This window comes from Paroedura picta, chromosome 5 (genome assembly GCF_049243985.1).
Source record: "Paroedura picta isolate Pp20150507F chromosome 5, Ppicta_v3.0, whole genome shotgun sequence".
NCBI lineage: Eukaryota > Metazoa > Chordata > Lepidosauria > Squamata > Gekkonidae > Paroedura > Paroedura picta.
The window spans coordinates 104,876,751-104,903,622 of record NC_135373.1 but is presented as its reverse complement, the minus strand read 5'-3'; the positions used below and the strand labels follow the sequence as shown (position 1 = coordinate 104,903,622).

Sequence of the window (26,872 nt, the reverse complement as noted above, 5' to 3'; positions counted from 1 at the left end):
TGGTCCGTGGCCCACAGGTTGGGGATCGCTACATTACATGAAACAGTAGTTCATCAGAGTGGCAGAACCTTAAATCTGACTTAGAAGAAAGTTGAGTATGCGAACTGTCTCCCGGTGAGACATGTCATAGTGATATCTGCAAGGTCATTTTATTTTTCTGCCGAAGGATAGTGGTCCTTGGTGGGATTCTTCTTGTCTTTTTGATAGTTGTGAACAAAATTGCAATGGTGTATGGAACAAGGAAATCCTTTGCATTCCAACAGAGGCCCAAGCTTAGGGAAGACGAATGAACTGTATAATATTTGTCTAGGAAAGCCATGGAACCAGCAGCATTTTAGAAGCACAATTATGTGAACGGAACTACCAGCCACTGTTTTGTGCCCACCCATAACATAGTTCTTGGGGAACAGAAAAGTGAATGGCAACTAATGTTTGGCATACTTTTAGGAACTCCATGCAAATATTATATATGCTCATGTTGTTTACATCTGCAAAAATGGTGTGAAATGAAATGTTAAGAAAATAAGAGGAGTCCTGCTGGATTGGACCAATAATGCATCTAGTCCAGCATCCTGTCTCACACAGTTCTTCTGGATGACCCAACAACAGGGCATAGAGGCTGAGGCCTACCCCTGATGTTGCTTCCTGGCTCCAGGATTCAGAGGCTTAGTGCTTTGAATGTGGAAGTTCCCATCAGTCGCCTTGGCTAGTAGCCATTGATAAACTTACCCTCCACGAAACTAATCCCCCTTTAAAGGTTTCCATACCTGTGGTCACCATTACATTCTCAACCAGACTCCCCGGATTGCTTACAGATTCTTGCAGGATTTGAAATACTTCTGTTTTTCCTTAAACTACAGCATGAGAAGCCAGAAATAGGAAATTGGGAGACTAGGAAATTATATGAGGGGGGCAAATGACAAGACCACCTCTGAGAAGAGAATGTGGAATTTAATAGAAATGCCATGAAGAATTTTGCCCAGATATGAAAGCATTGTATATTCTTGTTTGCCAGAAGTTGTATAAAAGAAGTAACATTTTCTCTGATTGCTTATATCATCCCTTAAGTGGTTAAAAACAACCAAGAGAAATAGATTAAGTTAATGGCTGGATAGAAGAAAACTGCCAGATGTAGAAAAATAAATAGTTCTACCTGACTTTGCAAGAGGGGAAGTGATTTCTATGGAAAGGTAATAGATATTTAAGTTGGAGAGCTAAGCGGATATCTGGGTTAACCCAACCATTCTCCATAACACTACTACATCCTCTTTTTCAGGGGGGGGGGGAATTTCCAGACCTGGCCTTGTGGTTTGGTCTCTCCTATACTTTCCAGTCCCTCTCATTCACTGTTCTATTTCCTGCCTGCCATTTCTGACAGGGCTATAAATACCATTTTTTGCCTTCCTTCCTGCTGCCCTGAAATATGTACTCAATAGATTAAAGCTGTAGTCCTATAAACACTAATTTGTGAGTTAAGACCAAGGGATTTTCAAATAAGCAAGTATTGCACAAGCATAGAATTGGATTGTACTTTTGTCAGTGTGTACTGACTGGGAAGTAAGCCTCAATGAATTGTGTGATTAATTTCTTACACTCACAAAAAGGCTGGGCTGTACTTAGGGCCACTTCCCCTCTTCCTAGCATAGTACCCAGGAGTAGTTTCTAAACTAGATATCAGGCTCTACCAATAATTGGGTGGTTCCAGAATTTTTATGCAATGAACTTCCTTTTGCAAATGACCTGAACCAGGGGTGGCCAAACTGTGGCTCTCCAGATGTCCATGAACGACAGCTGGCAAGGGCCCATGGTAATTGTAGTCCGTGGACACCTGGAGAGCCACAGTTTTGCCACCTCGATCTCAACTAATAGATACCTTGTTCAGTAGATTCAAATAAACATGTGTATCAGTCAGCCTCCAGATGTGGAAAAATATTCCAAAATCCTAGGCCAACATCACCAGGTTTCTAGGACTTTTCCGGTCCTTAAAAAAAATTGTTATAAATGCAACTCAATAGTGGCAAAACAAAATCAGAATCCAGCAGCACCTTCAAGACCAACAACGATTCACTCAAGGCATGAGCTTTCGAGTGCAAGCACTCTTCCTCAGACTAAGAACTCCATGTCCAAGATGGCTGCTCACCTCTTCTTCCAAAAGCTGGCTCCTTCCGTAATGTTTAGTAGGTGCCTGGAAGAAGAGGTGAGCAGCCATCTTGGACATGGAGTTCTTAGTCTGAGGAAGAGTGCTTGCACTCGAAAGCTCACGCCTTGATTGAATCGTTGTTGGGCTTGAAGGTGCTGCTGGACTCTGATTTTGTTGTGCTGCTTCAGACCAGCATGGCTAACCGTTTGCATCAATAGTGGCAAAGTTTTTTAAAATTTAAAAAGAAACATTTAACACTGTATCGATACTAATCATCTCAATAATCCACTGTCTTTAGTTAATTCATAGTCCTTTTCCTTAAAGATGTACATTTTTAGGCTCCGTTGTAATTTTGTTTAGAAGATGGCAGTTGTGGTTTCCTTTTAGTGAAAGGACTGGGAGATCAACAGGAGAAAAGATATAAATTCTAAGATAAAAGGAGGCTTACTTAATTTCTGTGGTGATTTAAAGTATGATTGGGGGGCGGGGGGGGGGGAGAGAGAGTAGACTGCTTTGTTTGGAAACTGTGATTTTCTGTATGGAAAAGGTTTGCTTTTTCTTGTTCCCAGAAAAACTTACTGAAGCTTAGCAGCAAAATAAAGCTGTTCCTCCACAGCTTGAACCAATATGCATGGCATATAGCATCTTGTCTAATTCCAGATTTCGTGTTTCAAATGACATATGTGCCCCTTAAATCATGCTGTAGAACAATGGGCAACTACATCCAAGTTCCTCCAGATGAATGCTTGGTGGCAGCTTTTTGTGGGCTATTCAGAGGCATCACCCATATCCTTCCATGGACCATTTCAAGCATGGTATTTACAGCAATAGCAAACAGCACCTGTGTGTATGTCTAGATGGAGATGGGGCAACAATACTCAATACACAGGTTCCTTCCTCTGATATGTTCTTGGCGCACCCATTTCCTTCTGCCTGCTCTAGTTTATTTGAAAGTTTAAATCATGAATATGTAATATTTTGTCTGCCTGTATCCTTAGGCAGCTGCATGGAGAAGTATTCTGCGGTCCCACCAAAACGAATAAAAGCGTTAATTTATTATGTCCCTTTAATAGAAACATAAAAATATGGAAATCGGCTGCTGAAGCCTTTCATTGCATGGAGGTAAACAGTATCACCAAGCAAATAATATGTTAAATTTATCTTAAAGGGATAGTACATTTTTTTCCTTCCTGGCAGGTGGTAACTGTACTTATTACCCTTCTCTTCAGGCCAGCCAGCTTGAAAGACAAGCCTGTAGTGCAATCCTCAGCAGAGGTAGACCTCTCAAAGGTTGCAGAGCTAAAGGCACATTCCTGGGAGAAAGCTCCACTGAATAACATGAGACATACTTCTGAGTAGATCTTCTTGGAATTGCTATCTAAGTCTATTGAAATCAAAGGATGTCACTCAGGATTGCACTGCTGGGCTTTTAACGTTGGATAGCATTACCCGAAGGGCAGAAAGATGGAGCTCTATAGGTGATGTTTTCCAGTTTTACTCCCATTAAATCCTGACCGAACCCATCAAATAGTATGATAAATGTAAGGACTCCCACATTTTCCTCCTTGCTCTCAGCCTTTTAAAGGGTCTACCTGTCACATTAGTTTAAGATTAAGACTTGATTAACCACCACCAGAGAGGCGCTTTACTTTCTTTGTAGAATTCCCCCCAGTGCCTCATGCTAATTCCTCCTTGTTGTCCCTGTGTTTCCAGGACTCTGAGCGAGAGTGAACCCAGAAAGTCTCAAGATCATGGTCTGAAATCATTACCTTTCCCCCTTCTAACCCCTTTAGCATCTACCTTGATGATAAGTTCTGGAGAAATTACAACCTTGCACCGAGCTCTGTATCACTTTGGTGGAATATGGATTTTATTTTTGGATTGTTCTTTGGATTAATATGGCAATATAGAACTTTGGTCTGCTTCAATCCAGCAGTTTTGTAAACTGCCATGAACATCTAAATCAGCTTTTCTCAACTGATTGACTGTGGAGTAGCCCCTGAAATATTCTTCAGGCTTTGAGTAACTCTGGAAGTGATGCCAGCTGGCCACGCCTCCCTGCCATAGCCCCTCAAGTCACATGTGCATGGCACCACTAATAAAATGAAATGCTTGCTAAATAAGAAGCTATTCTTATTTAGCATTCCTCTCAGCTGTCATAAAGTCCACCATGCAAAGCAGTAATTTTACTCAGGGGAAATGATCTGTGTGATTTAGAGATCACTTGTAACTTTGGGAGAACTCTGTGCAGCACCAGGAGGCTGGGAATCCTAGTTAATTTTTAAAATATATATATATATTTCAGAAATTAAATCCTCCTCAACTGGAGTAACCTCTTGGAACTCTGGAGTAGCCCTGGGGTTACTTGTAACCCTGGATGAGAATGACTGATCTAAATGATCAAATGACATAAAATAAATCTTTGACATAAACAAAACACTAAATGTGTTGGTCATTTATTTACAGCATTTCTAATCTGCTTTCTTCACAAGACACAAGGTGGGTAAATAAGAATATACCTCTGAGCATGTGCAGAACATTTCCCCCCCACTGCTGAAACCATAAGAAGACTCCCATTCATACAGAGGAAGGCTCCCTGCTCTCATTCATGATTTCTCAGCAGTTTAAAGTCCTTGCACCTTTCATTTAAGAAATTCAGTCCTGGCAGTGACCCAGTACATTCTTTTGCTGCTTTGCTTCTCTTTTGAAAGAATGGCAAAAAGGCAGGGCTCACGGGCATCCATTGTGCCTCAGTGAGGTGTACCACTAAAGCAAATCTTCTTATACGGACAAAATTTTAAAGTCATACAAAGATCCTGTATCTACGTTTGCTGCTGAAATTTGGATCAATCATTGTGTGCCCATCAGTTTCCACTTTCAGCTTGATAGTTCTACCAGCCATTCCAAAATCGCCATGAAAGGGCTTTGTGTAGTCTGACGATAAACCGCATTCTTGCAATATTTCAGACTTTTAAGTGGCAAGCCATCTGCATTCTTCCAATATTTTAGGCCCCTCTGCACTGTACTTTAAACCCTTCATACCAATCAATCATAGTATTTTATAAAAAAAAAACAAATCACCTGTAGTCTTGTGCAGTTTAGACAAATTCCTTCAACTTATCTTTTTCCGCCTCATGAAGCCAAAAATGCATGTGTCCGTGATAGGACTGCCAGGTAGTGAAATTCCTGTACAGCCTGGGAAGGGCAGAATTTGGAGAAAAGAAAGACCTTGGCAGGGCATAGAATCTACCCTCTGAAGCAGTGGGAAACTGAACCTCTGTTGGCTGGTGATCAGCTGTAACTCTAGGAGCTCTCCAGTTCCCAACTGGAGGCTGGCAACTCGACAAGGTACTGTTTATAAGGCTTTAGAAATGATAAAACATGCTGTGATGCAACTGTGAACTTAATGCAGGGGTAGTCAAACTGCGACCCTCCAGATATCAATGGACTACAATTCCCATGAGCCCCTGCCAGCATTTGCAGGGGATCATGGGAATTGTAGTCCATGGACATCTGGAGGGCCGCAGTTTGACTACCCCTGACTTAATGCCTTGTTCTTTTTTTTGGGGGGGGGGAAATAAATCCGGAGCCTTTAACTGACGTGAGGAATCGATAACATTCAGATCAGCCGAAGGATTTCCTGAGGAAATCTTCTGCTTAGAGCTGAACAAATGAAATGTTGTGTGTTTGTGTAGCACGCACAAGTTTGTAATTCTGAATGCCAAGTTCTCTCTTATAGACTAGCCTATTTTAATGGTACTTCAGGTTTTCATAAAGCATTTTACGAACATTTATTGGTTCCTGCAAGCCAGATAAGAATATTTATTTCTCTGCCTTCCGTTTATTTATAGAAACCCTATTGCTTAGTGCTGCAGCATCTGGCCTGGCGGTATCAGTGAACAGAGCATGCGATGTTCAGGCACTCGGAAGATCACAGAAGTAATCTTTACTAAGGATTACGTTGATCTCTGCTGCACAGCTTGGCTACTTGTTTCTTGTAATGAATATTTCACTCAGGCCCTTCAGTACACAGAAGAATCTCCTTATTCAAATCACTCGATTAACGGAATTTACTGTGCGTTCTCCAAACAGACTGTGATTGCCAAGCTCTCGGAGAGGCCTGGGGAATCTTCTTGGAATTACAGCTGATCTTCGGATAATATAGATCATGTCCCCCAAAGAACATGGCTGCTTTGGAGGGTGGACTCTATGACATTTGCCTTCCCCAGGCTCCCCCCACTAAAAACTCCATCCCAGAGCTGGCAATCCCAATTAGTAGACCTTTGCATCTATAATAATATACACAAGGACCTTCCTAAGCCAACCGGGAAGGGCGGGCTATAAAAATAAAGTTTATTACTATTACTATTACTGTCTGACGAAGGGTGCTTGCAATCGAAAGCTCACGCCTTGATTAAATCTTTGTTGGTCTTAAAGGTGCTACTATTACTATTACTATTACTATTACTATTACTCAAATATTTTGAGACTCATGCTTCTTTCCTTCTCATCAGTAGGGACAAGGAAGACTAATATATTTTCATCTTGCAGGCTGGTGGGTAAGACTGGTGTTTTTTTAGGGTGCTTTCTCACACATTAAATAGTGTGCTTTCAGTCCACTTTGAAACTGGACTGATATGACAAAATCCATTTGCAAACACTTGCTTTGATGGATTGAAATGGCACTGTTTTATTGGCAGAGTTTACATATGTCGAGAGAAGGGCGAAGCAGAGAGCCGCTTAAAAATAGTTTTATTTAGAAGAGAAACAACTTTGCATGGAAAGAAAGAGAGTCTTGCCTAACTGTTCTGCTGTCTGTTCATTCTGGAAGGAAGCAAGAAGGACGTGCTGCCTTTAAAAAGTATGCCAGTTAAATATTGAAGAGGCAGAAAACCTACAACTGACTACACGTGTTGAATTGATGCCTGTTTAGGTTTTCCCGCCCCCACAACCAGCTGCTCGGGCCTTTAAACAGGTGCATGACAAGCAGGAGAACTAATCAACGGCCAAAATGTGTCCTGGCACGCAATCATAGCAATAGGAAAGTTTTTCCTGCGGAACTTCTCCTTCTTACATGTGCTTAACCTGAGATCTAGTAAAAGCTAATAATGGCACAGGAGTCCTGGGAGAGCCGGCAGTGGGAAAAGAGCAATCACTTTAACACGGTTGTTTTGCTTTTTTTCTTACTTAAACGTAGCGAAGCTCATATACCGATTTCTTCACCAAGGGAGGCTTTCGGTAACAAATTGTGAAGGCTGCCTGGAAGGCCCATGTGGGTATTCAAGCAAGCACATTCTTGCTTGGCCCATCACTATCCAGACCTAGAATTCTCTCCCCGTCTCTTTTCCGCTCAAACCCATGAAAATGGTAGGAGTGTGATTGCTGAAACTCTTCCAGCCTTGACGGCTGCTGTGTTTATATGTTGTCACGGCTCGGCAATGACCTTGATGACTTCCTGAACCACACAATTGTCTTGCTGTCTGATCACACTGCTAATTAACTGGAAAGCTGATTCCCCAGCTCTCTCACATACACACATACCCTTTATGCGGTGCACGTATGTGAATACAACTAGGAAACTTTTCCCGTGCCCTGAAGGGCGCCTGTGTGCCACAGCCCTGACCTCTGGCTGAGTAGAAGTGAAAGAGTCGCTCGCAATGACTTAGGCAGCTTTTTGTTTCTGTTAATAGATTAATTAAAATTCTGCCTTCCTCTTCGCCCTATCCCGTTGTCTTGGAAGGGAGGGTGTTTTGGAAGATGCAGCAGCAAGGCCACCTTTCCCAGTTTCCTTGGAAAGATTGTAAGGGCCAATTCCTATTTTTTGTGTGTGCTTGGATATGCATATCTAAGTATAAAATGCGCGATGTCAGACAAGAGGCACATGAATTGGAAAGCTTGTACTCATATTTTATAGGGTCATCCTCCTTGCAATGTAGGTATATGTATTGCATTCCACATACGATGTGACACACATCTCATAGGTATGCATACTTGAGAACTGGCCCCAAGGAGGCTCTTTTGTGATCCTGTAGTTTGAGACCTCATCACTACTTGATCATAGTTTGACCCTTCTCTAAATCAGACGGATGACAAGAATGGAGGATCTAATTTCTCCATGTAAAAAGTAGCTATCCTGCCCTATAGACATTCTCCTTTGAGCAGCAGTGTGTGGCTCTCAAGCAGAATTGGACTTAACTTGCATCAGAGTTCTGTTTCATGGCTTCCCGATCAACTGACTCTTGCAAATATTTTTCCCTCTAACTCTATACAATTGGTTTAGTATTGACCTCTTTCGGAGTTTATTTCTGCAGGCAACAATAAGATGACAGATTGTGTATGTGGCACACTGACATTATCCATCTAATACATTATTGCAAAATCACTTTAAAAGTGGAACAGGGCTCCTGGGAAAATCAGGTACCACCCTCCCCTGGAAATGTGAATCATGCAGGCAGTATGGCAAAACACTGTGGCCCACAGGACACCACATGGGCTGGTGAGAGGCCAGGACATGTTCAAACTGTCAGACTGGGGGAGTTGGAGATGCAGCTGTACTTCTGTCAATTGATTGCAATACAGCAAGAGAGATGGAGTGAAACCCAACTTGAAAAGCGTACATTCTCACCGCATACCTGAAATCTGATTCATATGACTTTCAGGGTGCACAGTTGATGTAGGAATACCGGGTGCCATCTGGCCCTCCTCACATAGTAAGCCAATTGCATGCATGGCTGTATGAATAAGCCTTCTGCACGGTGCTTTTGTTATTCCCCTTGTTACTACCATCTCCTTTATGCACTGAAGCATTAAAGGAGTTTGAGGGGGTCAGCATCCTTCTTAACTATCCTTATCCATTGTTCCTCTTAATATTTGTGAAACAGCCCTGGGGGTGGGGAGTGTCCTAGCTGTCTGATATGGAATAGGACCAATCAGGGTGTGGCCGCACCCTGATTGGCCCTCCCTCTCCAACTCCCCCCCCCCCCCGGACGCTAGCCACTTTGCTCTCAGAAGCCTGAGAGAGACACAGAGAGTCCTGCCAAACAGCAAACGACCCCTGATTACCTGCTATGGCTCCTGCTGTAAGGGACAGAGTGAGACAGACAGGGACAAACTGTAAACGAGCTCCAAATTGCAAACAACCCATGCTTCCCACCTCCTATGGCTCCTGCTGCAAGAGAGAGAGAAAGAGAGAGAGAGAGAGAGATCTGTGCCTGCCAGTGTCCCCTGGGTCCTAGTGCCTATTTCATTCCTGGTTGCAATGGGCTTTCTTGCTAGTTCTGTAATAATAGGACCTTTTCTCAAGAGGCGCACAGCACAAATATTGAGTCTGTGCCGTAATGTGAGCTAGTGTTCTTGTGACAGGTACTGAATCCCTACTTTCATCGTGCACCCAGATTTTAACTTGCCATGCCACTAAATTTAATATTGAGAGGGGTGAACAGAGATATAGTGAATCAGTCTGGGAAGTTTGGAGACTCGGGTATTTTCCCATCAAGATAGTCTGGTTTTCTGGAGATTCTTACACAGACTTATAGAAACTCAGAAAATTGGTCTGGGAAGCTTCCCAGTTCCGGAAAAATTAATGGCCCGTATAACCTATTACCTACCAAGTCTCAGAAGGTGTCTTATTTGCTACGCCAGGGTAGTTTTGCTCTAGCAATTCATGGGATACAGGCAGCTGAGCCAAGAGAGCTGACCTTTCCTATGAACACAGAATCCAGTAGCAAAGCCCAGCAAAAGCAGTAAGAACACATCAGCTCTATTTTAGTTAGCAACATTTGATTTGAACAGCATACATCCGGTTCTGCCCATGTAATGAGGGGCCAGGAGGACCTGCAAAGTGATGTGTGGAGCCAGTGACTATCAAAAGTCAAATCTGTGTACACCCAGACATAAACAGCACGCTCCATAGAACTTGGGACTTATTTTCAAGTCAACGAATATGGGGTCAGGCTTGGCTCTTTCCTCTTCCTGTCATTGCCAGATCTGAAATCCCCTAATCCCATAACACATAAACTCATCCGTTTTAAAGGTACATGTTGCTACACGTGGCCATGATGGTGGCCAGTTCAGTGGATCAGATGTAGCAATGGAGGATCACTGGCCAAATATGTGATGGATCCCCAGAGTCCCAGTTCAGAGGTGATAAAAGCCCATGAAGTGAGTAAGAGCTAGATGGGACTTGTTGGCAGGCCACTTTGGGGTAGGGGGTTTGTTCTAAAAGCCAAATGAATTGCTGGCCAGGGCTTTACAGCAAAAGTATTTCCACTTTGTTATTACAGGGCCAACAAGAGAACAAAGTTGGGATTCGTTCCACTCCTTCTGCAAAGCTCATAGGGCAGGCAGTAGCGGGGAGAATGTATAGGCTTGTTAACAAAAGTAAATAGACTGCATGAAAAGGTCCCCAAAGGTGGCATTTCCAATGGTTCTGAAAATAGAGGCAGGAGATTCTTTTGCTATAGACTTCCTTGAAGTTTCGGGGCACTGTGATATATATTACTGTGTGTTTGCAAAATGATAGATCCTCTTCTTTGTACCTCATTCAGATACTTCTCTGAGGACCCTTCCAGACAAATGATTTTTGAGTGTCAGGTGCACTGAAGCAGCAAAGCACAGCAGGTGTCAATGCAGTTAAAATGGGGAGCATTTGTCAGCTCCTTGCAATAAAAGAGAAGCCCTTCCAAACGATTGGTTTTATTATTTTTTTTTCTTAATGAATGTGCAATTATTAGTAAGTTGTTGTTGGAACAGGAATGGATTTCCTCAAAACCATACTGCTTTTGCATGGGTATCATGCTTTTTCATGCCTTCAAATGACAATAATGTGCTCCTAGGAAAATGAGTCTATTTGCGCTTACTCAGCTATTGAAGTGTGGTTGTGTAAGTATCCCTTGGGGTGGGGTGAGGAGGGGAGTCCCACTGATATCGCTAGTGAAAAAATCCAGAAGATTCCCACACCTATGTTCTCTTGCGATATGTCCATCAATTTTGTTTTACTCCTCTACAGACTGAGTGCTTCCCTCCTGTACCACTGACCGACAAGGATCATCTAGGTCAAGGGTAGTCAACCTGTGGTCCTCCAGATGTCCATGGACTACAATTCCCATGAGCCCCTGCCAGCAAACAGTGGCAGGGGCTCATGGAAATTGTAGTCCATGGACATCTGGAGGACCACAGGTTGACTACCTCTGATCTTGGTAGCCCCAACAATGAGGCGGTGACCTTTCCCTGCTGCAGTATTCTGCAGTGAACCTTTTCTCTCGTTTTTAAAAATACTTTTACAAATGTCCACTTTCCTTCTTGTGATGAAACCAAGTCTGGTTGAGGATCACCTGGATCATCCCACTATGCACATTAGCCTTTCTCAACTTTATTTTTATAATTGAGAAACTCATGAAACATTCTTAAGTTTTAGAAAAATACCAGAAGTGGCAAGATCATGCAGAATATGGTTGGGAAGCATAGCTGTGTACATGCCCACCTGAAACCCCTACCCTTCCCACCCCCTCCAGGCTCATCATTGGCCATTTTAGGAGGGAGGGGTGGATGAGTCAGCAGGACCATATGTGGGTTTCATCACCCGATAAATGTTTAACAAATTAAAAAAAAATAATTCCCACCCATTCGGGAAACCCTACCAGGGCTGTCGCACATGAAATCTTTGTTGGTCTTAAAGGTGCCATTGAACTCACATTTTGTTGTGCTATTTCAGACCACCATGGCTATCCACTTGAAAGAAACCCCAGGGTTTCATGAAACCATGGTTGAGAAAGCCTGATCTATTATAGATCATGTTTTCCAGGCATATTCTCAGTTCTCATGCAAATAAAAAAGGCAGAAAATGGAGAACGCATTGGGTTGCATGCCTAGTTAAATATATACATATATACATTTTGGCTTGGACAGCTGCTTAATCTATCATCTTGGGCAAGTTTTCTAATATGCAGGAAAAAATTTGTGGGGCCCACCCACTCCTCTTGAAGCCTCTACATGTTTCCAACCACCTCTTCAGCTAACTGCTGCAACAGCTCCTACGTGCAAAAATGTGTGCAAAACATGTGATCAGTAAACTCTAGTCTTGCAGAAATGCTGGCACCCATCCCAGTGGGGCGAGCTTTGGGAGAAAGGAGAGACGGCCCTCAGACGTGCCAGGGAAGAACTGTCCAAAGCATAGGGGCTCTGACACTCTTTTAGAAAAGGTCATGCTGAAAAGGTCAAAATGATTGCCCAGTTCTGTGTGTTTCCTGGGAAAATTACTCCCAGTGTTTCCTTGAGCCCTTCGAAGTCTACCCATGTAGATTTAGGTACCACGTGGGTCTACAGGTGAGATCAGGGAAAGGAAATCAGAAAAGGAAACAAGCACTTTGCTTAAAAGAATTGCAGGTTTATTATATGTCAACCAAGAGCGAGACAATCTTGATTAAGAGTAACTGGTGCTTAAAATGTAATTCGGAAGCTGGGCACCCTGCATTTTAAACACTTGGTAGTTTAAAGTTCTGTCTCACTAGCTCTGTGTTTTATAATAAACCTGTAATTCTTCTATAAGGAAAAAGTGATGCCTGCAAGCTACTAAGTACCTCCCTGCAGCATTATTACCCTACCTACTCTTTAGCTGCCTTGCCAGTTGCTTTGAAGTTTAGCCTGTAGCTTACGGGCAGAGGGGCAATGTCATATTTTATTTAAATATAATGGACATGAAGCATGTTATCCTTTCTGCAAACTTTCCTTCCTAAATTACACTTTATTGGGGAGGGAGCCCAAATTTGCTTCTGAGCTCCAGTTTATGTTCCATATATTTGCCCAATTGACAGTTTGGGGGAAAAAAATCAAGACCAGATGCACGTGCCAGTAAAGGAAGTAAATGATCATCCAGCGGAAAGTCCTCATTGAACTGGCTCCTTCTTTTATTAAAAGGGTGTGTGATTTCAGCTGGCCTTCCCCCTTCCCTTGGCTGTGCAGACGGAACAGTTAGGTTTGTGGGCTCCTTGACACAAGGCAAAGAATCACAGAGAACGGGCATCTTGCCCATCAGGCTAACCTCACCCTCTAATCAGGGAACAAATGTACATTTTGATTTGGTGGTTGGTGAGAAGGGAACTGGGAGCAGTTATGACAGTCATTTGCTGATTTTGGTAAAGAGAGCCAGCTTGGTGTAGAGGTTCTGGCAAGCCGGGTTTGATTCTGTGCTCCCCCACATGCAGCCAGCTGGGTGACCTTGGGCTCACCACATCACTGATAAAGCTGTTCTGATTGAGCAGTAACATCAGGGCTCTCTCAGCCTCACCCACCTCACAGGATGCCTGTTGTGAGGTGAGGAAATGGAAGGCGAATGTAAGCCACTTTGAGACTCCTTCGAGTAGAGAAAAATGGCATGTAAAAACCAACTCTTCTTCTGAATGATGGACACAGGAAAATAAAACTGGTTAAGAGACAGGCTCATAGGCCTCATCTTATAGAGTGCTGCTGGAAGGTCATTATCTCCAAGAATCCCTGCACTAACATTTCTGAAGTGTTGATGATAAGAGATACTTGCTTGAATCGGAATTGTGTACATTAGCGATCCCCAACCTGTGGGCTGCGGACCACATGTGGTCCTTCGACTAATTGGAGGTGGGCCCCGAAGGACGCCTTCTCCCCCCCCCCCGGCCCTTTACTTCATCCCCCCCAGCCCTTTACAACACATTTCATTGTTGTGGCGTGTCTGTATCTTATTTTGAAGGGATGTTTTCCCTTTTTTTTACCATAGCCATCAGAGAGTGCTAGGGCAGTGGTTGAGATTAGAGGAGTAAACTACCCCCCCCACCGGGCCTCAGTAAAAGGCGTTGAGTGGTCCCCGGTGAGTGGTCCCCGGCGTTGAGTGATCCCCGGTGATAAAAAGGTTGGGGACCACTGGTGTACATGATGTATTTTATTTTTTCTTGATATCTGGAAAAGATTTGCTATCCTGCTTTACAGCATCGCTATTTCCATCAAGAGGTATGCTTTCTGGCTTTTATGAACACCCACAGGATGCAGTCATTCCATTCCCTTCCCTTCCCATGAGGGCTACTTTTAATCTTTCATTTCTGTAATTGTGCTTTATAAACACATTTAGAGGAGCAGCAAAACGAGATAAACATCTTTGTTACATCATAACGATCAGTCTGAGACTCATGTTGAGTGCTCTGGCTTTTAGAAATGGATGCAACCAAAATGGGATGGGTCTGGTCAAAATATCCTGGGAGCATACGTAACCTGTTTCCCACTCATTTGACCCTTCTGCCTTTCTAAAGCAGTGCATCTTGGGTCGTTTGGGGTTAAATTCAAGTAGACACATGTTGGCTATGAAGGAAGGGGACTGTTTTTTATACAGTTAAACGCCAACCTACTCCACCAGTTATCCTGCTTTAAAATAAAAAAATTAAAACTTCAGGATATCCTTTTGCATAATATGCCAGTTGGTCCTAAGACTTTTGAGTATTTGTTATTCTTTGACTACGTGGCCTTTTGTTCCATTTCTAGGAAGGAGCTGCAGGAGACTAAAAGACTCAGGGCATTCTAAAAGACTGCAAGGCCAGAGAGAGATCTTATTTGCTTGACAGGCAAGGATCACTGTCTTCATCATCACTGCCTTTGGCAAAAGGTTTCCAGTTGTTCAGTTAAAAACAGCTGTCCATAGCAAGCACAGATGGTCCAAAAGGAATGCAATGCACACAGAAAGCACATTTGAGGTGCATAGTAATAGATGTTTCAGGAATTTTATCTTGCCATAGTGTTCATGGTATCATGGAATGATACAATTGGCCCTCTTATACTTACATAGGTTATTAAAGTACAGGAAAGAGAGGATACAAACACATGGGCAGTTTTATGACAGAGAGAAGTAAACAGTGGGGTCCACCAATGATCTTTGCTGGCACCAATCCTGCTGAATATTTGTAAATCACCTAGAATCGGAGAGTAACTAGCTAGGGAGTAAACGAGCCAGGTCTGCAGAAGACACAAGCCATTGAGGATAGTGAGAAATAAGCAAACCGTGAAGAGCTCCTAAACAACCTCTCAAAAGTGAGCAAGGAAAATTCAGTGTCAAGTGAACAAGACCGGAGCCTAAAATCCCAACTTCATATTTGTTCACTTGTGAGAATTTATTGGCAGAGGCTCACGACTGAGCCCAAGCATCTGCAGAAGGAGGCAGTGCCATTCATCAGCAAACAAGGGGTTCCGATAAAGCACGAAATGGAAGTCTGAACATCTATATTCAGATCTTTAGTTCAAAGTCAATTGACTGATTTTAATCAGAGGCATCATTAATTTAGTTAAGATGCCAAAAGTGCAATACTCCTAGTGAGCAGCAATTGAATAGCTTTGCACTGAGTTTGCTCTTCCCCCTGCACACACTGACTTAAGGCCTGGGCATGAACATAGATGTGAGCCTAAAGGGGAAAAACCCAGTGTGCTGTTCTCCTTTAGCTCTCAGCTTAAGGGTCAGTGCCTAGAGCTGGGCAGAAGATCAGTTACTCGAGAGAGAACCTCAGCTGGCAATCAGAAACTTCCCCTCCCTGACTGACTTGTTGCTGTATTTTTCTGTCTGAATTTATAAACACTATAATAATAATAATAATAATAATAATAATAATAATAATAATAATAATAATAATAGGGTGGGTAACATGATTGATAAATACATTAAATCCTTTGGGGTCTCATTAATTAATTAATTGGTACATTTCCCTGGGCCCCACTGTTGTGTTGTGGTACTATTTCCTTCACAAAAATGTACTTCTGAACAATTCTGTTCCACTTGGTATGTAAAATGCTAGGGGCATTCCTGACCTCCTTAAGGAGGTTATTCTACTATGTGAAGCCTTCATTTGTAGCTTTGGAAGTTGATAACGTCAAGAGGCTGATGACACCCAGCTCTATACCTCTGTATAAAAATCTTGTGGTGATATGGTAGAATCCTTGAGAAAAGCAGAATACAAACATATTAAATAAATAAATCCTATGTAAAGTTATGCCTGTTTAAATCCAAGAGTTTCAATGGTTTTACTCTGCATAGGCTTGCACTTGAAGTCAGGGTGCATAGCTTCCTCCAATCTTAGTACTCAGATAGTTCATCCAGAGAAAGAACATTGGACAGTGCTTTGGAAATGGTGATTAGTATTTGCAACGTACCTGGATATATACCTGGATATACCTAACCTGAATATCTTGCCAGATCACAGAAACTAGGCAGAGTCAGCCCTGGCTCATATTTGGATAGGAGACCACCAAGAAATTCCAGGGTTGCAATGTAGATGTGGGCAATGGCAAAACACCTTTGAATGCCTCTTGCCATGAAAACCCCATGGGGTTATCATCTGTTGGCGGTGACTTGATGGCAAAAAAGGAAGAAGCAATAACAGTATGGTAGAAATTCTAGGATTCTGGGAACTCAGAGCCTGTTCTAAAATGATATATTGCTGCAGTGAGGCAGATGGATACAGCAGCAGGTATGTTTGAGGCAGGTGTATTGATTTGTGGCTATTTCTTTTTGTTTCATGGGACGGATTTGGTACTCTAATAGAGGATTCCAAGGGAAAGGATCCCCCAGTAATGAGATTTTCCAGATGCCCCTTGTCTTGGATGAGGCATGAGCCTTGTTTTAGTGTCTCTATATTGGTTGAAAGATCTTAAACCACCTTTAGTGGGGACTAGTGCTGTTTGTGATGTCTACAAAACTAAAAGCACTAGGCTAAGCTCATTGATTTCAATGAACTTTAGAAGACTGTAACTCGGTTTAGGGGTACATTGTAACTCCCTGCATGCATAGCAGTATTCTCAAGAATCTCACATGGGCAGTTTGGGAAGGCAAATAACATGTACATTTTACTTCCATCCATTATATGCCAAACAAGATGTATAAACATGATTATTTATTTTTTTCAGAAGTGCCATGTACTCTTCCGAAAGATTGGTGCATTTTAGTAGTTTCTTTCTGACTTTGTTGAAGGCTTCTTAAGCATTTCCAAAACTACTGCTCAGTCATAATCTTCTCTTAAGAATAGTATAGCCTGAGCAGTTCGGTCATCTGTGGATGTTTTATACACCTCTTTGGCTGAAGGGTCACAGCTGGCTTCCATGCTGCATTTGCCAGTACACAACACATACAGGATCAGGCTGTTCATCTTACTGACAGTTAAAGGCAATATCTATTCAACTTTGAACAAAAGAATCCCTGCCACTTGACAAATTCATTCACCTCCCCAGCTGTGCAAATGAAGCTAATGGCCTCTGCATATTATTCTGTTTCTCCCTTGAAGAATTCTGTCTTGGGTCTTTCTCTCTGCACATTCTTCCCAAGTACAAATTATGGAGCCCCTTCTCCTTAGCGGTCCTTGGACCTCTATCCATGTGTCAAACTTTAAGTCTTGGCTTCTGAAAAACATGGTGAGTCAGTAAACACTGTGACGTGAACGAATAGGATAACTTTGTTACAATTGTAAAACAGTGGCTTCTCCTTCTCAAGTTGAGCTGAAGTTGGTGTTCGATATTAAAATGTCTCTCGGAAGAAGATAAGTTGGGTTTTATACCCCACTTTTTCACTACCTGAAGGAGTCTCAGAGCAGCTTACAGTTGCCCTCCTCTCCCCACAATAGCCATCCTGTAAGGTAGGTGGGATTGAGAGAGCTCTGACAGGATTGCTCTGTGAGAACAGCTCTATCTGGGCTGTAACCAGTCCAAGGTCACCCAGTTGGCTCCATGTGGAAGAGTGGGGAATCAAACCAAGTTCATTAGAATAGAAGCTTAACCACTACACCAAGCTGGTTCAGGATTTAATACCTCAATGCTCTAGACCAGGGGTGGCCACTGTGGCTCTTCAGATGTCTATGGACTACAATTCCCATGAACCCCTGTCAGCATAAGCCTGGCAGGGCCTCATGGGAACTGTTGTACATGGACATTTGGAGAGACACAGTTTGGCCACCCCTACTCTAGACTTCTTTTGTAATCTACCGGTTATATCATAGCATTAATGAAATGCTCATTGAAATTATACCTAAAAGGTATAATTCAGGTATAATTAGAGAAACGTTAAAGAAATGAAATGTAATAGGAATTGCATTTATTGACAGTATGTTCCTAAATACAAGGCCATTGTTTGGGTTGCATCCAACTAGCGTTTCTGCAGGTACATGAGGAAGAAGGGGGTCCCCTTTGACCCCCCAAAAGCTAAACTGTGAATCATGGGATCTGCATACACAAAAGCCTTGTTGAATGAGAGTGAGAATCGAATGCGGTTAAATGAATAAGGTAGCTTGATCTAACACTATGTATTCTGACAATAGTCAGTGGAAAAAAGATGGAATGTTCGGTTATCGCAACTCTAAAGAGCAGTTGTCCAGTGGGGAGCTGTGAAAAGAGGCCTGGCAAAGATAGGAGCATCACATTGACTTCTGTTTCCATTGGACCTTACACTTGTTCTCCTACCTAATTTTCCTGCATAGAATTGAGGAGATGTGATGAAGGGACTTTAAAATGCAACCACTTTTTCTGGTACAGAATTTGTACCATTCATTTGTGCCTGCATGAGAACTAAAAAAATCAGTCGGTAGCTCTTCTCTTGTCATGGTGACTCCTTATTAGGCAAAGCAAAGTCCCAACACATGTCTGATAAAGCTGTGGGAACTGTTGCATTGAAGAAGGTGCCATCAGGGATAGCTTCAGTGTCTATCGTTGCCGTCCCAAGGATACTTTTGTGAGTCTAGGCCAGGGGTAGTCAAACTGCGGCCCTCCAGATGTCCATGGACTACAATTCCCACGAAGTGTAGTCCATGGACATCTGGAGGGCCGCAGTTTGACTACCTCTGGTCTAGGCCTTATTGAGCGGACCTGAGATGGATTCTGTGTAGACCTGCTTAAGAATGGCTGTATTTGTTTGTTTGTAGAAAGGTGAGATAGATGTCAATTAAATACACAAATCCTGCAATTCCTGCTGGGACAGGCACCCCTTTGCAGCCCCAGTAAGAAAAAAACAAAACAAAAAAACACAACAGCTGCTCCTTAAGCTCTTGCCTACAGGTGGCTGTCAAATGGTGACATTCAAGGGTAGCAGCTGTTTGGCCATATAGAGGTTTCTGGCTTTTTCTTTCTGATTTTCTTGGGATTGTGAGACTTTCAAGAATAGGGACTCGTGTCTCCACGGAATCAGAGGTACCCAGCTCTTCAGGACAGCTTTCGTCTATACATCAAGATAAAAAATTTAAAAAATATATTTGCGTTTCTATAACATGAAACTCCAGGCAGGTGGGGCTAGCGTGTCTGTAGAGATGCATGCACACAGATAAGAACCCAGCACATTTTTGGTGCTCATGTGACACCCTCTGTAAAAAGATCAGATGCGAGGGTGAAGCTATCAGGTGTAATTTTCCCAATCACTATATTTATCCACTGTTTTAAAATTGCAAGATGGATTACAAATATCTATATGTGCCTCAGTCCTTTTGGCACCCGTGTATTATAGCTCTCGGGGAAGCTGGCCCAGACATACAACCCAACATTTTTTTTGGAAAACGATTATATCCCAAGCCCAAATACACCGTTTCCTTTCGGACATGCGCAAACATCTGGAAAATGTGCCATTATAATGTAAATAACTGCATCTATACTTCAATGGCTATCAGATTTTAAAAGTTAGTCTGTTGCGTTATTTTTGGACCACAGGGCAGCCACCGTGCTTATCGTATCAGAGATTTAGAAGCCTTTCCAAAATTTCACATTGCATAAATAATGGCGGATTCAGTGAGACCTTGCCAGCTGCTCTGATCCCACAAAATGACTTGACCCCAAACCCCAAAGTATTCCGTAATATTCGTCATGCAACGTTTTCATCGGCACCACTTCAAAGTGACTGTAGTTTAAAAATATGCCTCTGTTTTGGTGTCTGCTTGTGTGGGATAACATTTCCCATCAGCAATAATGGGATTGTGATAGGATGCCCGAGAAAAGAATAAAACTAGCAAATGCAGGCAGGGGCTCATTGGTATTGTAGTCCATGAGCATCTGGAGGACTACAGGTTGACTACCCCTGTTCTAAGGCAAGATAATGACAAGTTCTCTCCCTCTAGAATGTGGTGGCCTCTCTGTGTGATCCCAGATTCTAGTAAATACTTCATTATGCCGTGATGCCTTGGTTTAATTTTTGCTTGTGTTTGACATTTCCTCTGGATGGTTTAACTTATCTTGGGCTGATATTTCCTCTCAATGACCGTTTATGCACTGGGAACTTCAGTGCCCCAGCTCTCATGCAGGAGCACAAATTGGAGGCGGATTAGGTGCCCCAGGCCAAGTATTCCCCCATGTGGGTGCAGGAAGAGGTGGGGCAACCTGCTATGACTAAAACTCCAGCCTGCAGCCTGGCATGAAACCTCCAGTGCATAAACGGTCAATGTTAGAACTTTCTCTTTTGGTTTTAAGATCTGTTCACAGCTGTGTTTGTCTGCGGCTGCCTTAATTTATTTAATAGTTAATTTGAATGTATATTGTGATTATGGTTAGAAATCAGAAAAGGCAGGATACAAATCTTTAAAAATAAAGAGACCCCCCCCCCCAATTTTTTTTTAACTTATTGAACTTATTGGTTTACTCATGTTATTATTTTCTTCAAATACTGAATACTTAATTGTATGTCAGGACTACTATGTGTTCCAGTAAGACCAAGAAGGGAAATAAACACAAGTACTGCTGCCCTTGCAGTGTCAGTAACGTAACCTGATGAAGCATTTGAGACTGAGGGAAGATGCTTGTTCTGAAAATATCTGAAGATATAGGAAAGACTGTTTTTGTCCATCAGTAAGGAAATGCTTCCCTGTCTACCAGCCATGTTTCTGACATGAGTATCCCTGGTACTTCTTAGCACCCACATTTCAAAAGGTGTGTAAATATCAGAGTCAGCTTGTTGACATTCACATTCTGCATGCAAACATGTACTGTCTCAATGAGAGATTTTTCTAAAGCCATTTGAACTGATCCACACTCTATGCAGATCTTACTGAAACCAATAGGAGTTGCATGACTTTTAAATGGGACTTTTAAATGAGATTCATATAATCCCATTGCTCAACTGAAGATGCAGCAAAACCTATTGTAGGATTTAAATGAATAGGCACAAATGTTTTGTACTACTATACAAGGTAGCCAGGAACACACTACAAAAGTTCTACATATCACATCTAGATAAGGATGTCCCAGTAGATGTTGATTACCTAGATTTCCAGAAAGCTTTTGATAAAGGTTCTCATCAAAGGCTCCTAAGCAAACACAGAAGTCATGGAATAAGAGGATGAGTAAACTAAAGGACTGCAGCCTGGATTTTCAGATGGTTAAGTGTATAGGGAATGGGTTAGAACACACCCAAAGAGTAGTTGTTAATGGTGTTTCATCAGATTGGAGGGAGGGTGTCACAGGGTTCAGTACTTTTCAACAGTTTAATCAATGATCTGGATGAAGGGGTGGGGGGACTGCTCATTAAATTTGCAGATGGCACCAAATTGGGAGGAGTAGCGAACACCCCAAAAGATATAAATAGAGTTCAGTGAGATTGGAACATGATGGAAAAGTGGGCAAATGACAAGATGCAATTCAATAAGGAGAAGCGCAGAGTTCTACATCTGGGTCACAAAAATGAGATGCATGCATTCTGGATACACTTCTGGGTAGTGTGAATGATACCTTGGAGTACTTGTGGACTGTAAGCTAAATATGAGCAGACAGTATGATGCAGTAGTAGAAAAGGTGAAGGCATTTTTGGACTGTATCAACAGAGGCATCACACTGAAATCATAAGATGCTATAGTCCCACTGTATACCGCATTGGTCAGATTGCATCTGGAGTACTGTGTGCAGATCTGAAGACCTCACTTCAAAAAGGATGTGGACAAAATAGAGGGTACAGAGGAGAGCAATATGGAAAGGCTGAGAGACACAGGAATGTTCTGCCTGGAGAAGAAAAGGTTGAGAGGAGACATGATTGCTGTCTTGAAGTATTTGAATGCTTGTCTCTTGGAGGATGGCAGGGAACAGTTCCTGTTGGCAGCAGAGGTTAAGACCTGTAGTAACGGGTTTAAACTATGGTACTGGCTAGTTATCAGGGAAAAAATGTTCATAGTCAGAATACATCAGTGGAATCTGCTGACTAAGGAGGCAGTGAGCTCCCTCCCGCTGATGGTCTTTAAGCAGCGGCTAGACGCTTTAGGCTGGTTAATTAATTGAATTAATTAATAATAATAGGCTGATTCTGCATTGAGCAGGCAGTTGGACTAGATGACCTATAAGGCCCCTTCCAATTCTATTATTTTAAGTCCATGTGGATTAAAAACCGGTTAATTAATAGGAAACAGAGTGAGTATAAATGGGCACTTCTTACTATGGAATGTGGGATGCAGTGGGGCACTGCAGGCCTCCTTACAAGTCTGCTGCTTTTTAACTTTTTCATTAATGATTTGGAGCAGTGAAGTGGCGAAGTTTGCGAATGGCATGAAGTTGTTCAGGTGGTGAGAACCAGGGGGGACTGTGAGGTGCTCCAGAAGGGTCTGTAGAGGCTGGGTGAGTGGGAGTCAGCATGGCATTACCGTTTACCCTCCAGCAAGTTCACTACTCATTTTACCGACCTCGGAAGGATGGAAGGCTGAGTCAACCGTCAGCCAGTTGCTGGGATTGAACTCCCAGCCTCATGGGCAGAGCTTTCAGACTGCATGTCTGCTGCCTTACCACTCTGCGCCACAAGAGGCTCTTGCAGCCAGCTTGAGGCAGTCCCAAATCTCTCAGAACTCTCTCATCCTCACCTACCTCAGAGGGTGTCTGTTGTGAGGAGGGGAAGGGTAGGCAATTGGAAGCCACTTTGAGACTCCTTCTGGTAGTAGAAATTGGGGTACAAAAAATAAGTTCTTCCAGGATTTCTTTACACCAAGGCAGAACGACCATATATGTAAACAACTTACCACTCTTCACCACAAGAGGCTCTTAGGATCATCATGCCCCTGTATAACTCTGTGGTGCGGCTTCATTTAGGATTCTATGTACAGTTCAGGTCACCATACCTCATAGAAGATAATTTAGCATTTGAAAAAATGCAGCAAAGGGCTACTAAAATAGGGATGGAATGCCTTCCCTATGAAGAAAGGTTAAAGAGGTTAGGGCTCTTTACCTTGGAGAAGCAAAGACTCTGAGGGCTGACATGAGAGAGAAGGTAGAGGAAGAAGTGGTATACATGCCCGTAGTCAGTATAGGACTGAGATATGTTTTGTGATATTGAGTGGCACATGGACCTTGCATAAGTCCTAGGCTGTGAGATGAAGCCTTCCTTTTATAAATAAACTCCAGTGTTATTTCACTACTCAGGAGAAGGTCATAGGCCTGCAATCTAGCCAAAGCAAATTTTGACTACATTCCCTGCTCCCTATGAGTAAACATTTTGGTTTTTTTCTGAAATTGAAATCTGGATCATTACAATTTAGTAAGCAATTGATAGGACTGTCTTGAGACAACTGTGGCATGCAGGGGGAAATGATCAAAGGATTTTCTTATTTTTAATGAAAGTTGCATTGAGGGTCTCTTATTTTACCCCCAGGGATTTATGCATCCAGTGTCTTACCTTCATTTTCAAAAGCAAATTAAAATTCAGTTTGTACAACCTACAACCTCAGCACTCCTCCCTGACATTTTCATTAGCCTTACAGAAGGCTGTTACAAAAATTAAAAAGGAGGGGAGCAGATCCATGTATACTAATCTGAGTACCTTGGAAGGAAGATGGGGAAAATGTGATAGATGGGAATTTTGAAATTTACCTCATCTAACTTTAGTTGAAATTGGATGGTATTTGTGATTAAAAAAAAAAATCAGTAAAATGCTAATCCACAGATTGCTTCGGTGTGGTGGCCTACATTATGAAGATTGGCTCAGTATCTTGTTGTTTATATAAAGAAGGTTCCCCCGCCTCTCCAGCAGTAAAATGTTTTCCCATTCTCTGATCAGCAGGGTGAGTCTGCCTCTCACTGGACTGTGAGTAGAACTTGTAAAGGTTTGTTTGGCAGGCCAGGCCTGTTGACAGAGGGATCAAGGAAACCTGATGACTCAAGTCATTCATGGTATGTTGGGTGAGCCAATCTGAGTATATCCACTTACTGGCAGTATGGTATGGTCACACAGTGAAGTGGAAAGTTTCCCTGAGGCCTTTTCTGTGTTTCCAAGATAAGCCAAGCAATAGCTGCAAAAAAGCTGTACGTGGGGTATTTATGAAAAATTACAGTCACGGTATTCAACACGTATTTCTATAGCAAAATGCAAGTATGCACTGGACAGCACTACCCAACCTCCTCTTATAGCTTACAGCATTTCTCTGGTGGTGGTGTTGAAATATTTTGCCAATAATGCCAAATCTGCTTGGATTAAAGGCTGGAGACGGTATTAATTCAGGTTCAATTGTTAATCACAGAAACTTTTTTCCTTTATTACAGTTATCCGAGCCAAAGTAGTGGGCAAGAAGCTTATGAAAGATGGACCTTTTGGAACAATGCGATATACTGTCAAGCAAATGAAGGTGCGTACAGAGATGCAGAAGGAACAGTGCAGATGAGAGTTACATCCTTCTAAGTCCATTGAAGTCAGTGGATTTAGAAGGATGTAGTTCTATTTTGGATTGTACTGACAGACAACAAAGTGTTTCAGTAAAGCATACTCGTCCTACTAACAAATGCCTCATGTGACCATGTGTCAATGAAAATGTACCTAAGCAGAGGGTATTTCAATGGTCTTTTGTTCCCCACATGACTGTGCGCTTATGTACACAATTGTATGGAAGAGCATGGCTACTTGAGAGCCACCTTGGTGTAGTGGTTAAGAATGACAGTCTCTATCTGGAGAACTGGATTTGATTCCCAACTCTTCCCCATGCAGCCAGATGGGTGACCTTGGGCCAGCCACAGTTCTTTCGGAGCTCTTTCAGCTTCATCTACCTCACAGGATACAGGTTGTGGGGAAAAGAAGAGTAGATGATTGTAAACGGCTTTGAGATTCCTATGGGTAGTAAAAAGTGAGGCACAAAAAACCCAGCTCTCCTCTCCTCTCCTCTCCTCTCCTCTCCTCTCCTCTCCTCTCCTCTCCTCTCCTCTCCTCTCCTCTCCTCTCCTCTCCTCTCCTCTCCTCTCCTCTCCTCTCCTCTCCTCTCCTCTCCTCTCCTCTCCTCTCCTCTCCTCTCTCTCCTCTCCTCTCCTCTCCTCTCCTCTCCCCTCCAGTTCTCTTTCTGTGCCTCTTGTTAATTGTATACAAAAAAATTGATATCTTAATGGTTGCTGGTTACAGGAGTGGTAGTCAATTGTACATTGTTCCTCATTTCTGCTGTGTCTACAGAGGTTGTCAAAGAAACACTGGAGGGGGGGGAGGAAAGCCACTTGTGTGGACATCGAAAGAAATAACTTCTAAATGCAACAGGACAGTATTTTAGGTGCCATGGAAATGATTGTTGCTGGTCACCCATGTCTTCATCCAGGGTTGCTACTGGTTCGAGATACTGTTTTTCTCTGTGGTCATTCTGTACTTTTGGTACCAGTTTACATAACAATGAAACGTAACCCTATGAGCATTCCAATATGCCTCTAGGTCATAAGTAATCATATTCTTGCTCATTTTCAAGATGCTTCCATTTTAAAGCTCATGCCGTGCTATGATTGCAATCAGAATTGGAGCCCTGGGTGCTCTTTTCTAAAAAGAAATCCACAGAGCACTTTGCTTTGTATCAAATTTCACCCCTATTCTTGGAAACTTTTAGCCTGGTTAGGTTTGAACTGCTGCGCTGACTTTGCAGAGGAATGAGTTGTTTCCTCCCCTACCAAGGCTCCCTTCTGTGCTTTTCCATTTGATGAGCAAATTTCACTTAAACCTGTTGCTTTGGACATTCTTTTGCCAACTGACCTCTTGTTATGTAATCTTTAAAAAATCAGCTCTGGTTTATTTTTCTTGGCTGGTTAATATCTTTGTAAGGGAAAAAGAAAGAAAGAACAAAGAGAGGATTTTGGCAGTGCTTACAGAAATCCGAAACATATTACACAAAGTATAGAAAAACAGCCACTTGCCTGCTCCTAATAACAGTAATTCTCTTTATAAGGCATCATCCAGCTAAGCATAAAGGCTACAAGACAGCTGAGACTTTTTCATAAGCCAGACCTAGCTGCCAAAGCCAGCCTTGGCATACTTTCTTCCCTGGAGGGGAATTTTTTTTTTTTGCTTGAAATCTCACAAGTTAATTCTGTTCTTTAGCTGTGTAGCTGCATTCATTTGTATGGAAAATGCCAGGGCTGCATCCATACTGCATTGGACAGTGCACTATAGCAGGGACTCATAACTGGATATAACAGTGATTCAGAGCTGTGTGGACAAGATAATTCAGGAGGCAAATGATGGTTATAGTGCAATATCCAGTGTTGTATGGCTGAGGCTCAGGTTATTTGTGAGTACTCAGTTTATGGCAGCAAGTGGCTGATGTTTAAGTCCGAGAAAATTCCAGTTATGTGATAAAGGCCAAGCATTAAGAATGTTCGAAGGGCCAAGCTAGATGTTCCAGCATCACATGCCATATGTTAAAACGGGGTCCATGCCAAATTCCTAAACAGGAGGAGAGAGGCAATAATCAAAAGCACAGCATAGGAAAATGGATGGAACCTATATTTGTCTCTTGTCCATACTCCTCCTTTCCTGTCTATGAAACCTCTGCTCTCAAA

The 26,872-nt window shown here is 42.5% G+C and overlaps 2 protein-coding genes across 4 annotated transcripts in view; one reads left to right on the top strand and one right to left on the bottom strand.

Moving 5' to 3' along the window:
* SYN3 (synapsin III) overlaps window positions 1–26,872 on the bottom strand; it is a 218,315-nt gene that overhangs the window by 115,493 nt on the left and 75,950 nt on the right. The window lies entirely within an intron of this gene.
* Window positions 1–26,872, top strand: part of TIMP3 (TIMP metallopeptidase inhibitor 3) — a 56,591-nt gene that overhangs the window by 17,163 nt on the left and 12,556 nt on the right. Inside the window, exon 2 of the mRNA XM_077339672.1 lies at window positions 24,614–24,696. Coding sequence (XP_077195787.1) covers window positions 24,614–24,696 — 83 coding nt within the window. The remainder of the gene's footprint in view (window positions 1–24,613; window positions 24,697–26,872) is intronic.